Source organism: Octodon degus, unplaced genomic scaffold (genome assembly GCF_000260255.1).
Source record: "Octodon degus isolate 3935 unplaced genomic scaffold, OctDeg1.0 scaffold00076, whole genome shotgun sequence".
NCBI lineage: Eukaryota > Metazoa > Chordata > Mammalia > Rodentia > Octodontidae > Octodon > Octodon degus.
Genome location: NW_004524652.1, coordinates 2,571,135 through 2,585,027, shown reverse-complemented (window position 1 = coordinate 2,585,027; position 13,893 = coordinate 2,571,135). Strand labels below are relative to the sequence as shown.

Here is a 13,893-nt window from a genome sequence, read left to right as displayed (position 1 = left end):
TCTCCCCCTCTCCCCCTCTCCCTCTTCCTCTCCCTTTCTCCTTCTCTCCCTCTCTCCCTCCCTCCCTCTCCTTTTCCCTCCCTACCCTCCCCTTCCCAGCCACCTCAGGCCCTTTCCAAGGGCTCTTTCCTCCTTTCCTTGGGCTGGTCTCTGTAGTAGCTTTGGCTTCCAAAAGCAAGCGTGTTCCATCCAGGCCTGCTCAAGGGTGGGCAGTCCTCCATGACTGAACCCCAGAAATCACTCACCATCGCTCGAATGATATTTCGTGTCCCAGCCCCAGAAGTCACCTGCACCCACATGACAAGCACTTTTAGCCAAAGAAGTCCTGATCCCGCGCACTCTCAGAGGGCGGTGATGGCCATTCCATCCTCAAAGGAAAAGCAGTCAAGGTTGTATTTTAAGAAGAATGTGTGCCTAGAAGCCAGCACGAGACAATCTCTGGGAAGCACAGTCATTCCGGTCTTCACTGGCGCCAAGACAGCAGGCTGAGGCAGCTCCGAAGCTGCGGGGAGGGGCCCCTCCCCAGTCAGCAGCACCAGAGCAGAAGCCGCGCGGGAGTCTCCCTCCCTCATGCAGTCAGGCCAAGCTCACCTGAGGCGGGAGTCTGTGGGTTGCACAGACTCAGGTGGCTGCGCGCCTCCTGGCGAAGCCCCCTTTGCTCCCCATCCATGTGTCACGAAACCAAGCTGGGTTCAGGAAGCAGGCGCAGGCCTTAAGACAGCGCCTTCCCTCAGCTGTAGTCTTGGCCTTTTGGAATGTGCTCTGCCCTAAGCCAGAGCAGTTCAGAGGGGCAGCGATGTGGTCCAGATGTGGTCCAGATGTGCCAGCCAGATGCCGTCTGGGGCCTGCATCCTGGCAGTGGCTACATCTGCTATGAGCAAGGGGAGCCCTGAACAGGAAGCTCCCAGAGAAAGCTGGGCCTGGGAGGCAGGAAATGCTTCCCCCACAAGCGCCCAGTCCCCGGGGACCTACACAGGTTGCTTTCTCCTCCCACTGTGACAACCTTCACCTGCAGACATAGCTGTACTTGAGAAGGCTGGGATCCCAGTACAGAGCGACGTGACTGAGATGCAGAAACGGACATCCTGCACTGTGTGCAAGGGTTTCTCCTGGCTGTTTCTTTCCATAGAACCAAATCCTCTCCCAGCTTAGGCTTCTTGAGGAGAATCCAGGACAGAATGCCTCCCGGCGCTGTCTGTGTGCTTCACTTCTTAGACTGTCTGGCAGGAAAAGCTCCAGAAAAGCGGAGGCAGGTGGGGGGACTGTGCAGTATCTGTGGATCGAGCAGCCGGCTGGGAGCTATTCCAGGATTCCGTCTGGGGCCGTCTCCCGGGGCTGCCAACCCACAGCAGCCTAAGTCAGTGCAGAAATCAAGTGCTTCCTATGTGTGCAGAGGCACGTGTGGATGGGCGCCCACTGCTACAATTGTGTGGTGGAAGAGGATGAAGGGATGCCCAGGACTGCAGGAGCCCCTCTGTGGGCCATGGCACTGCACTGGGGACAGGAAGTGACCAAGAGGAAGGAGCTCAAGGTTGTTCCTGTCCTCGGAGGACAGCTCACTCTGACACAGCTCTAGCCCGTGTGGTGCGTGAAGGTAGTAACCCATCCGCTTCACTGTGGATGCTGCTGTTGTCCAAACAGGGTGTGCTTCCATTATGCCAGCAGCCCGGGTCACCTTGGCAACTCCTGGGCCACCTTGACATCGCGACTACGTCAGTAGAGTGCCCTGCAGGACTCACATGTCCTAAAGCCATGCCGATGGGGAGGGAAGGAAAGTTCTCCTTCAGGGAAGACGCTGTCTTGGTTACTTTTCTCTTGTTGTTAACACAAAATTCCGACACCCAAAATTAGGGAAGGAAAGGTTTGTTTAGCTCACACTGTCCCTGATCAGCTTTACATGCCTATAGGCAGGACACAGGGCTGCTGTCGACCTGCAGCAGCCCCCAGAGCTGCCCACAACACACTGCGCGCAGCCCGATGCGGCTCACACACATGCGGTCCTCCACGACGCCGGGTACCCTCGCTCTTGCTCTGCATTTCTCAACCAAGAGCAGAACTCGGGCCCCAGCAGGGAAGCTGCAGGGTCGAGGTCATTGTAGGAGGGTGCACACGGTGACCCATGGATGGGGCGACAGGCTGTGCACCAGGCAGGGCGCTTGGCGACCACAGGCACAGGCCTGCATAAACTATCCTTCCAAACGGGCGTGCGTGCAGGACTCTGCCTCTTGTGTTCCTTTCTGCTCACCGAAAGGGCACGTGTCATAACCGCAGGGTTCCCGGAGATGTCCTGTCAGTGGCTCTACAAATACATGGGATGCAGGGGCAAACGCCAGCTGTCCGCACGCCCTGCTGAGAAATATGGCCTATCCAGGCACCTGGGGGAGCTCAGCCCTCTCTGCTCTGCCCGCAGGGCTCTGAGTGCCAGGGGCTCTTCCTGGGGCATAAGGGCAGCTCACCTGCCCTTGCAGGAGTGGGAGTGGTCACAGCCCTGGCTCCATCTGGAGGCCGCGCGGGGAGTGGGCTAGCGCCACCTGCAGGGACCCTTCTGGCCCAGCGGAGAGGCTGGTGCCTTCCTCAGGACCAGCTTGGCAGCCACCTCCCCCCCAGCCCCCGGCCTGAGGTCCCTTTGCAGTCCTGTTTCCAGCCAGGCTTTCTCAGGACCCCAAGATGGAAAGGGAAGTCCACCCAGCGCCTGGAGCACAGCGCCCCCTCTCAAGAGACATCCTTTGCCCCCATGTGTTCGCCTCCCTGTTTTTCCCGCCCTTTTCCAGCCTGCTTTGGTGAAAGCAATTTTGTGATGAAAGAGCTTCGTGCTAAGAGCTGTGGCTGCTCTGAGCTGCGCCCCCAGCCCATTCGTATTTTTCTATTTTGATACAGGCTCTTGCTAAGATGCTAAGTTGCCTGGACTCGGCTCACACATACGATCCTCCTGCATCTGCCTCGCAGGGTGCTGGACTGTGAGTCTACGCCACTGTGCACGATTTAAAGCAGCACCTTTAATCCCATGCCCCATTGCCTGACTTCCCAGGAAGCTGGAGAGGCGACACAGTCTGGCACCTCTCGAGGCTCCGGGACAGCTCCACTGCAGCCGAAAGTTGCCAGCGCACAGCTGACACCGGGCTGGAAGGCAGCAGCCCAAGTGACCATGTCCTGAAATACACACCAGCACAAGGAACAGAGGATGCACTCCTTGGGCCCCTGCTGCATGCCAAACGTGGCGCACGTGCAGCACTAGCCAGCCAGCTAGTGGGACAGTTAGGAAGGCTTTGCACCGCCCTGCTGGGGAGAGCGCACAGGAAGACTCTCAGGGCACCCCCGGGGCCCAGCAGGTCAGCCTCGTCAATATTGATGCCCCAGCTGCTTCAAGCAGGCCTCCTCCTGGAGGAGCCGTCTCCCGAGCTGGCAAGCGGGCCTCTAGAAGTTACTCAGGGAGGCATTAGGTGTGGGCTTGCACGGGCTCTGCCGTGCTTGCTGCTATTATTAATGCATTCCAGGCACCGCGGATCTTGAGTGAAGGGCGGCCTGATTGCCCATCAGATCAGCCGCGCACACTCAGCATGTGCACATGTGAGGTCCATACACAAAGGACCCTGCTGACCGTCCCAGGAGAGGCCTGGCGTTGGGAGGAGCATGTCCCCCCAAAGCTCCCTCCTGAGCCAGCCGCTCTTCCTCAGCAACCAGAAGGGGGGAGGTGTTGTACCGCCACCCTCATGTGACCCTGACCAACTCTTGGCCTCTTCTGTCCTTGACTTTGGCCATCTATTTAGGAAAGGGATAGTGAGAGTGGGGTCCACTCAGTGGATCTGTCAGAAGATTCCAAAATGAACAAGTGCCCAGCACTGAGCCGGAGTCCAGGATGCCACTGGCCATGTGGGGGTGGACTGGACAGCAGCTTGGCCGGAGCCACCATGGGGGAAGGTGCACACAGCCCGATGCCTGGGCACATGCGGGCAGCTGCAGAGGCCAGGCTGTGTTTCCTCCACAGACACTGAGGGAGGTGTCACCGTGGAATCCTCTGTTCTCGCTGATTGTCAGTCTCTTCCCTGCTCCTCCCTGCAGTGCCTGGTGACATCATCTCCCATGGCACCATTCACACTGCCCCAGGAGCCTTTGACACAGACAGGCCACCCACACAGCCTGTCACCTGCACATGTGCAGCACAGGGTCCTACCCTTGGGCCCACAGGCGCTGGGACAGGGCCCAGGGACCAACCTGGTACCATCCCGGGAATGATACAGCGGCTCCTCCTGTACACCACGCCAGCGAGGCCACCTCTGTGGGCACCGGCTTTTCAGCTGCTGGTGTTTGGGGTGCGGGCGCACATAGGCATCCGTGTCAGGAGGGGGCTGTCACACAACACCGCAGCCTCCACCCACAGCATGCTGGCATCTCCCCAGCTGCTCATGCAGCTGCTTTCCTTTTTGGACCCAGAAATTTCCAAAGGTCCCCTGAAGGGCAGGCTAGTCATCCCTACGTAGGAACCAGCAGACACACTTGGTACCCAGGGCTGGACAGACCGACTTCCTGGCTCGGGGAGAGCTCACTAGTGCTGGAGCTCTCGCAGGACTTCAGCTCCTCAGCCAACGGGGAATGGCTCTGCGCAGCGGCCCTCTGCAGGCCTGACCATCTCCTCTCGGCCACTCCACATGGGGCCCATGTGCGGTCCCCTTCACTCCAGGCGGCTCTGAGCTCATCTTGCTGTGGTTCCAGGTCTAAGCCTGCTGAAAGGAGACACTGGGGACACCAGGGGGAACCCTGCTCAAGGCCGCGAGCAGACAGCTTCAGACCATGGATGTTCTGACAGGCAGATGATTTAGTCTCAAAACTTAGTGAGATTCCATCATGAAATAAAGACAGACTGAAGATGTAGTTCACAGTAGCACACGCTTCGGTCTAACCCCCAGCACAGCGGAAATCAATTCTATGAGAAAGGCAAGGTGTCGTGGATAGAGAAGTATAGCTGCGAGGCTCCACCAGCCACATGCCCGCTGTGAGCCTTGCTTGGATTCTGGCGAGTTCAGGCCAATTCTGCAAACACCGTCTTGCAATAATCAGGGAAATTCTCCCGCTAGCAGACTGGTCATTCTGTCGGGTGGGACAGTGGCAGAACAAGGCTGTTTTGCACTCTTCTGCCACTGCCCTACAATCTGGGACTTGTCCAGCCGCACTGGACTGGGAGCAGCTCTGGCTTAGAGGTCAGGCGCCAGGCATGGTGCCCAAGAAAGGGCAGGAAGTAGGAGAGAGGGCCCGGGATGTGAGAAGGAGAACATTCTTGGAGTGTGGCGAGACTGCAACCAAAGTAATGGTGATCCACAGAAGACAAAGCGACATCTCCCAGGTGTGATCCTGGGGACACTTTTCTGAATCAGTCACCCCATAACACCATCCCTGGAGCCCTTGACAGGGTTGTCCCAGGGAATGCTGTGGGGGACAGCCCTGACTGGTTGCCCCCACCAGCTGCTAGAACGTGGACAGCCCCCCATCCCACCACACCAAAACAGTATCTACACACAGAGCTGGGAGGAGGCGTCCAGAACGGCCCCCCGCCCCCAGGACTTTCTCCACACACATACACAGACAGGGGAAGTGCAGGAGCCTGGATCGTAGCAAGATATGATAAAATAACTACAAAATTATGTGGTTTGTGCGTTTGTTATATACATGTATTTGTTTCCTATACACATTCTGCAACTGTAAATGGGTAGGATTTATATGAGAATGGCTGCCGTGTTTAACGAGCTTGCAAAATCCCTGAAGATTTGACTTCCCACACTCCACTGAACTGTGCAGGTCAGCCTGAATTTCCCAGGAAAGAGATCGGCAGGATCGGGAGGGGAGACCACAGGAGCGCGGAGCCTGGTGCTGTCTTGTGCGGGAGTACCCTTCAGGCCAGGCCGAGGCTGGAGCCGAGGGCGTGGACACTGCTGGGAAACAGAGGGGAGCTCAATGCAGCGACGGGACACAGAAGGCCGTGCAGCCCCTCGGTGCCTGCCCGGATGTGCTGCGTGTCGAGGATGAAGCTGTCATTAGCACCCATGAGCGAGGCAAGCTTGAGGCGGAGCAGGTGGCAGCCCAGTGAGGTCAGCGTTGGTAAGCCAAGCTGAAGATGGGAAGGGCGCTGCAGTGGGAGGGCCTCTAGTGCGTGCCACCGTTCCCTCAGCTTCCGTGGAAGAAGTGAGGCCTAGCCCCGTGTGCACACACATACACACGCAAGCGCAAGACAGGCGCATGCGCGGGACTTCTAGGAACCCGCAGGGGCGATCCCGTACCCTTCCATATAACCTTGCCATCAGTCTGCGCTTCCTTCCTGCGGTCTCCTCGCCTACGCATAGCGCCAGGAAACATCCCCTCCGGTGGTGTGGGAAAGAGCAGAAAGGTGGCTCTGTGGGAGGACCCCGGCTCCTGGGCTGCTGAAGCACTCCTGCCGCCGAGCCGGCTTCTGGGTGGAGCAGGGTGACCTTGTAACAGGCGCTCTCAGTGGGAGGAGGGAGCTGGAAGCCGGCTGCACCCCACAGGCATTTTCTGCGCTTTGGACACAGCATCCCTGCGTGCGGGGGGCTTTCCCCCGCATTTTGAAACACTGGACCCGAAGTGAAGCGTACAGAAGGAACCTGCATTCCTAGGTCGTGCGCGCGTGGTTCTCGCAGTGCGGCGTGCGTGCCGGCAGCGCGGGACGTCGTTTCAGCGGTTCTGTGAACCGTCTTTCTCTGCGTGCTGTCATGTCGCTTCAGCGCGCATCTGGAGGGGAAGGTGCTCTGCACGCCTGCTCCGTGTTCTCCTTGCGGGAACACTTGTCCTTGGTGAGCCAACAGTTCAGGGCGGAAGTTGAGTGGCCAAGCGCAGGGACCCTCGGGGATATTCGTACGTACCTGACCTCCAAGCCCCGGCGGCCAGGATGGCTGAGCACGATCGGAGCCGTGCGGCCAGCTGCACCCTCCCCGTGGCGCTGAGCCGCAGCTCCGTGGGCCACGCAGGCCGCCGACCCCTGCGGCACTGGGGGGAGATGTGGGAGGGCCTCCCGACCTGCTGCTGCTCTGTGACCAGGCAGCCTTGCATGGTCTTGTTGCTCAGCTGCAGACACCCACCACCGTCAGGAGCTCAGGGTGGGCTTTCCTGCTGGTGGAGAGTCCTGGGCTCATGGGCGTGGCCCCACAGAGGCAAATCTGGGCTGTTCTTTGTGCAGAGGTGGCATGGTGGCAGCTGCCTTGGAGCCCAGGTTAGCACTGCCTCAGTCACCCTGGGCTTCTTTCCTTTAACCTTGGCCACTGCTGTGGCCAGCACTGCTGTGACCGCGTAGCGCTGCCTGGGCGGCTTCAACGCAATGAGGGTGGATTGGCTGTCTCTTCTGGGGTGGGGAGTGAGATCAAATGATGCCAGGCCTTCCCTCTGAGGCCAAGGGAGAGGCCGTCCCAGACCCTGGTGCTCGGCTGTGCATGCCGACCCACCTTCCGCATCCCTGCTACCCTCCATGACCAAAGCATCGCCACATGAGTCTGCAGCCAGACAACCACCACGTGTGACTCACTTTCAACCAGCACAGGTTTTTTTTCTTTCTTTTTTTAAAATCTTCCTTTCTTTGGTACAGTGTCTCAATACTCAGCTCGGACTCATAGTGATCCTCCTCTCTGAGCCTCCCCAGAGCTGAGATTACAGGCATGTGCCACCGCGCCTAGTTTCAGTGGCCAGTTTGGCACAGGGTCAGCACAGCGTGCAGAACTGAGAAGCAAACTTGGGTCCTTACACTTGCCAGGCAGGCACTTAGTCCACCGGGCTATCTCCCTGTCCCCCAGTGCAGGATTTTTTCAAGTAGGACTTTGTTGTGACTATCAAGCAAAGTTGCAAGGTCCCAAGTTCAATTCCCAATACAAACAATTCCAGCAAAGTCACAGACGTATTTCCAACTCGGCAGTTTGGGGAGTGGAAGTCTAGCTGCGCACCACCCAGCAGCCCAGATGCGCTGTGTGCATCACAGATGCGGAACTTTAAAGCTAGTCAGAATCAGAATTACGAGCTGGTCAGTTTGTCTTCTCTTCCGAGATTTTCCCTGCATTTAGCGCTGGCTCCTTGCCCAGTTCTGCACTACTCGTCTAACGCTCCCCAGGAAACATCCGTTCCCGTCACATTTGGGCTTCCTGCAGCTAGACCCTCCCGCGGTCAGTCCCCACACCTGTTCCGGGTCCTCGGTCTGCCTGGCCCACATCCCCACGGAGGCTCCCACGCGGGAAGTGAAGGTGTGGGGAAGGCGCACGTGTGGACATGCTGAACTTGTAACTGGGCAGGGCAGAAGATTCCACACAGGACATCACTTCCGCTCAGTACACACAACCCAGCTTCTCTATTAATCTGCTTTCCCCGTTAGTGCAGATTTGTGGCGCACAGTGGGCGCACTCAGTGGGCTAGAGCGTGCGCACAGCCCCTCGTCCCCCTTCCTGCTCTCACGCCTTCCCCCTCTGACCTCTCCTTTACTTGCTTCCTTTCCTATTTGCAAAAGATCTCTCCCTGCTTCCTATTATTGATCATTTATTCTACCTTGTATTTACTGATACTTTTAGATTCTCACATAAACTAAATTACACTATTTAAGAGTATGTGTCTGATTATTTCACTTAGCATTATGTTCTCAAACTGCATCCATTTTCCTGCAGATGACTCGGCTTTATCCTTCTTTATGGCAGAGTGATACTCCACTGTGTGAGTTCACGCACTCGCCTGTGGACGCAGGCACAGGCTGCTGCCAAGCCTTAGTTATTGTGAGCAGCGCTGCTACAAGCGTAGGTGTGCGCGGGTCACTGTGACACGACGCCCATAACACTTTCAGAAAGACACCTCGTGGGGAAATAGCTGGGTCAACTGAAGTGCAGGCGTTTCTGGTTTTAGTTTTTCATCAAGTCATTGAACAACAAGTGCTGGTGAGGCCATGGGGCACAGGTCCCTCTGCACCGCCGGTGGAGTGAGCCAGTTCAGCCCCTCTGGAAATCAGCACGGAGAGCCCGCAGGACACGTGCCCTAGTCTTCTCACCTCCACAGGAGTGGCGGGGGCCCTGAGTCCCCTCAGACCCGAGGCCCGCTTTCCTCTCTGGAGCATGCGAGCTTCACACAGGCAGATGCAGGTAGCTTTCTGAGAGCCGGTCTGTCCCAGCCAGCCAAAGGCTTCTGGCTCGTCCAGTCAGAAAACACAAGTCCTATAATCCAAACAAACACCCTTGAACTGCTTCATGAGCAAATCCTCCTCCTTCCCATGGCATTCCTGCTGTTCGCCCGTTGAGCTTTGTAGTCTCTCCCACCTCATCTGTTGCTGTCATCCACCTCGTTCCCCACACCCCACGGGGGCTCCTTGCCCTCACCAGTCACCCGCCCCCCTACCACCCTCCAAGTCTGCGATGCCAGCTCTTTTCAGAGCACATTTTCCCTTCTTAGCATTCCATGGGAAAGGCCCTCTGCCGTCACTTCAGCACCGCGAGGTCCGCTCTTCCCTCTCTGTGCAGGGTGGGTGCCCACCTCCCCGAGATGAGCTGCTTCTGCACGGCCTGTTTTCTACACCTGTCATCCACCTGCTCTGTTCTTCATGTCGTGTATAGCCTTCTCTCAGGATCCACTCATGCTCTGTCTGCTGTCTGGTGAGAAGGTGCGAGCTGCTCATGCCCTTGACCAGGTCAGGATGACCGTGGTCTCAGTGGCGGGAGGTCGGCCTGGCCCCTCCCAATGCCTCGGTGTCATGGCTTCCATTTTGCTTTTAGGATCACAGAGCTAAGTAATGTGATTTTCGTGGAGGGATATGAGTCATCTTTCTGTCACTGTGACAAAATGCTTGAGAAAATCATTTACAGAAAGAAAGCTTCGTGTTGGCTCGTGGCGTCGGGGGTTTCACTCCGTGGACCTGTGGCTCGTTGTTGGGGCCAGTGGTGAGGGAGGGCTCCATGGCGAGAGGCAGAGGGTGGGCAGTGTCATGGTGGCCTGGAAGCATACAGGAAGGATTGCCCTCCCTAAGGCTTTCACGAAGGCCTTTGGCCCTGCCACACACTGCCTGGCCTCACAGGCCTTCTTTTGAAATCTGGATGGAAGCCCTCATGACCCCACAACTCTTGTACTCTGCAGGGCTGCAAACAGCTGCACAAAGCCTGCCACCATGTTGAGCAGCAGCCAGGGCCCTTGGGCCACAGCTGTGGTGCCTTCTGGATGGCGGAGCACAATGAAACAGACCCTGGGCGGGCGACTTCTAGGCAGGCCTGGGCAGCCAGGGCACCAGGCACTCTTCTCAAAGCGAAGTCTTTGAAAGAGGACCAATGGTTATGTCTGGATATCTGCCTCCTGGAAGCCACGTATAGTCATAGGAGGGGCTCTTGGGAAATGATGGGATCCGAGGTGTGCGACGCTGGGTCAGCTCACCAGTGAGGGTATAGCTATGTGTGACGTTGGTAAGTGACACCTGATGGGGAAAAGGCGCAAATGTGGCCTGGAGTGGCATATGTGCCTCCACTCCCCCCATCATGGGTCGCTTCCTGCTGCCGTGCCGTGGACTGCCTCCCCTCCACATGCCCCTCTGTCCTCTGCCATGCCTTGAGGCCAACTGACTGTAGACTGAAACTCCTACAAACTGTGAGCTAAAAATATACCAATTTGTGGGCATCAGGTCTTTTGGCCCAGGAACAGGTAACTATGACTGAGCCCACAGGGAATGGAGCGTGGCCAATTCCTGAGATGCCTTCAGAGCGTCTTTTTGATTGCCCAGGGGCAAAGTACTTGATTTCTCTTTAATAACATGAATCTCTGCAGCAACTGAGCCTTCCCTAAACTCTGTTTTACAGGAGATTTATTTCTGATGAAACAGCAATATCGCAAATCCTTCTCCGCTTTCTGTTGCCAGTTCTCAGTCTAAATCTGGCTAAAGGCATCCAGCACGAACGTACACTGCCCTGAGATTTCCCCCACCAGATGAACTAGACATCCGCCGCTTCAAACTCAGCCTCACACAATCTCAGACTATGAACAAAGCATACGCACATTGTTTTACTAGATTGCAACACCCATGACCGCTACTCCGGTTCCTACTAGTGTCCTCATTGCTATTCGAAAGCTCCTGAGCCTGGCTTTTTCTGTCCACATTCCTATCACCATTCTGATCTTCTGAGTTCCGACCCCCACTGCGCTTTAATCTCCTCCTACAGCACGCGAGGGCCTCTCTAGCCTGTTTCTATAACATGTTCTTTGCTCCTCTTGCAGCCCAGTGCCAAAGGTTTCTTAATCACATTGTCCATTCCAGTCACAAGAGTGACCCCAGTAACAGTGTCTATATTAGTCAGTTTTCTGTTACTGTAACAAAACACCTGAGGAAAGAAACTTGAAGGTAGAGGAAGTATTGTGTCTCCTGGCTCCCAGTGTTCCAGGCCTTGGTCCCTAAGCTCTGTTATGTCCCAGCTTGTGTGAGGCAGACACTGCAGCACAACTGTCTCTGGGGCTCATGATAAAGACAAGGCTCCCAGCTGGTGCCACTGGGGGGAGACGGCTGGATGTTTCAGAGATGAGGTCTAGTTAGAGGACGTGGCTCCCTGGGCTCATAGCTCTGAAGGTCATGTGGGGGCCCTGCTCCTTCCTCTCCCCCCCCCTGCTCCCTGCCACTGTGTGGCAGAAGCTTTCCCACCACCCCTTCCAGGTGATGTTCTGCCTCAACACTGGCCCAGAAAGAGCACAGCCAAGTGACCACGACTGAAACCAGGGATGAAAATAAATCTGTCCCCCCCCCCAAATTGATTTTCTCGTGTACTCTGTCACCATGACAGAAAGCTGATGAACACAGAGAATGAAGTCCAGCCTGAAGGCCAAAGACCTGGGCTTCCTCACATTAAGTCATCATAAGTCACGGGGCCCTTACGTTTCCAGCTTTGTCCCCCTTCCTCAGCTCTTCCTGGTACCCCAGATCATGGGTCCAGGCTGCCCCCCTCTTGTGGAGGGAAGGAGCAATGTTCTCATGTGGTGGCTACACCCACAGACCCAGCTCCCAGGTGCTCCCCTCATCCCACATCCACTCCCTCTTTTAGACGCACCTGGCACCCCGGTCCCCGAGGAGAAGGCCCGGGTGTATGGGCCACCCTGCTTCTTAGCTTTTCTGGCTGACAGCTTGCGAGGCAGTGTGAAGTCCTGTGGATGCATTTTCCCCTCTGCACCTGCTTTCCAGTGGCCCAGGCCTGCTGCCACCGCAGTGTAGGTGTCTTGGAAAGCAGCCCCTCCACCCTGCAGGAAGGACGGAGGAAAGAGAGGATCCATTTGGCCCAACCTGGTGTGCTCTTCCTCAGCTTACTGATGGGCAAATTCAGCGCAGAAAAGCCAAGTGTGAGGCAGCAATGGGTCGAAGAGCGGGCCCCACACCAGACCTGGGCAGGACTACCGGGTGCAAGCAGCACCGTGGCGCGTGGCCTGACCGGCCTCAGGGGGCTGTGGCCCAGGCCCGTCCTACAGAGCAGGCTTGGCACGGCCCTGCGGCAGCAGTGCAGGCGCCTGGGCGTGCGCCGTGTGCCCCGTGCTGCTCTAACGCCTTTGTCGATCCGTTTACGCATGTCCACGGCTTTATGAGAGACACTGTTATTCTTTCACTTCGTGGAGGAGGAGAGGGGTGTGCAGAGAGGTTACAAGCTATCTGAACTCACACAGCTAGGGAGTGGTGGCTCTACAACATAAACCAAGACTGGGCCGTTGCAGCCCTGGCACCTCTGCGGCTCCCGACTGGGTGTCCCGTCAGGTGGGCACTCCTGGTCCTGCAGGCTATTGAGCTGATCCCTGGCCTGCATCCACTAGAGCTCTGCAGCCCCCTTCAGGTGTGACAGACGTGAACAAACATCCCTGCGAGAAATTGACATCCCGCCCGAGGACGTTGAACCAGGTGCCTGGCGACATTACCACTTGTTCTCAGGAAGGTCCGCAGGCCCCTTCCCTCCCACTAGAACTGGACAGCCAGGCACTGACCCCAGGCCTGGCCAGGTCCCGCCGCCCCTCCCCTGCCCTCCTCAGCCCTGGATCACCCACCATCCTTTGCACCAGACCTGACCGGGGCTGCTGGGCACAGCCAGCGCGCCTGGAGAGGCCCCATCTGACGTCGCGTCTCTCACCACCTCCCCGCAGGGCCAAGGTGAAGAAGGGGGTGAACATCCTGAGCACTCGGACCAGTGAGCCGCGGCAGTGGGACGTGAAGCAGGAGGTGGGCAACGGCGGCAAGCACACCACGACCACGGTGGCCTGCCAGCGCCTGGGCCCGGGTGCACGCAACAGGTAAGCGGCCCTCACCTCACGGCATGGGGGTGTGTCCTGGTCCTGCGCGAGATCCCGAGTCCAGGCCCAGCTCGGCCTTGCCTTTCCCAAGGCAGGCAGAGCTCTGGATAGCCCAGGCGAGCCCCCCGGAGGTGGCCAGAGGAACTGCAGCACCTTCCCTGCACAGCCCCCAGCTCTACCCGGGTTTCTCTGGTCCGAGGTCTGGCGTTGGGGCAGAGCGATGTCACCCCACTGTGCCTGGGCTGACACCTCTGTCCCCCAACTCCTCTCAGGCCCTCCCTCTCTGGTGGGTCAAGGACCCTTTGTTATGAGCTACTCACTTCTGTAGAAAAGGTCAGGTCCATCTCTTGGGAGAAGAACTGTGAAGACAGGTGCTGACCGCAGGGGTGGTAACAAAATAAGGGTGCGCTGCGGCAGACTCTCCACAGATGCGGAGTGCGTCGTAAGCCTGGTGCTGTCGAATGCCTGTGTTGATCCACTTAAGCATCTCCGTGGCCTTATAACCGGGTCAATATTATTCTTTCAATTTACAGGAGAGGAAAGGGGTGCATAGGGAGGCTGTAAGTTACCTGAAGTCACACCGCTAGCAAGTGGCGGCTCTAGGTATACTCTGAGGGCCCGGGCCCCGCTGAG

General features: G+C 57.4%; 1 protein-coding gene across 1 annotated transcript in view; it reads left to right on the top strand.

Annotated features, from left to right (window-relative positions):
* Tmem132c (transmembrane protein 132C) overlaps positions 1-13,893 on the top strand; it is a 185,845-nt gene that overhangs the window by 86,754 nt on the left and 85,198 nt on the right. The window contains exon 3 of the mRNA XM_004635960.2: positions 13,114-13,260. Within this exon, the coding sequence (XP_004636017.1) occupies positions 13,114-13,260 (147 nt within the window). The remainder of the gene's footprint in view (positions 1-13,113; positions 13,261-13,893) is intronic.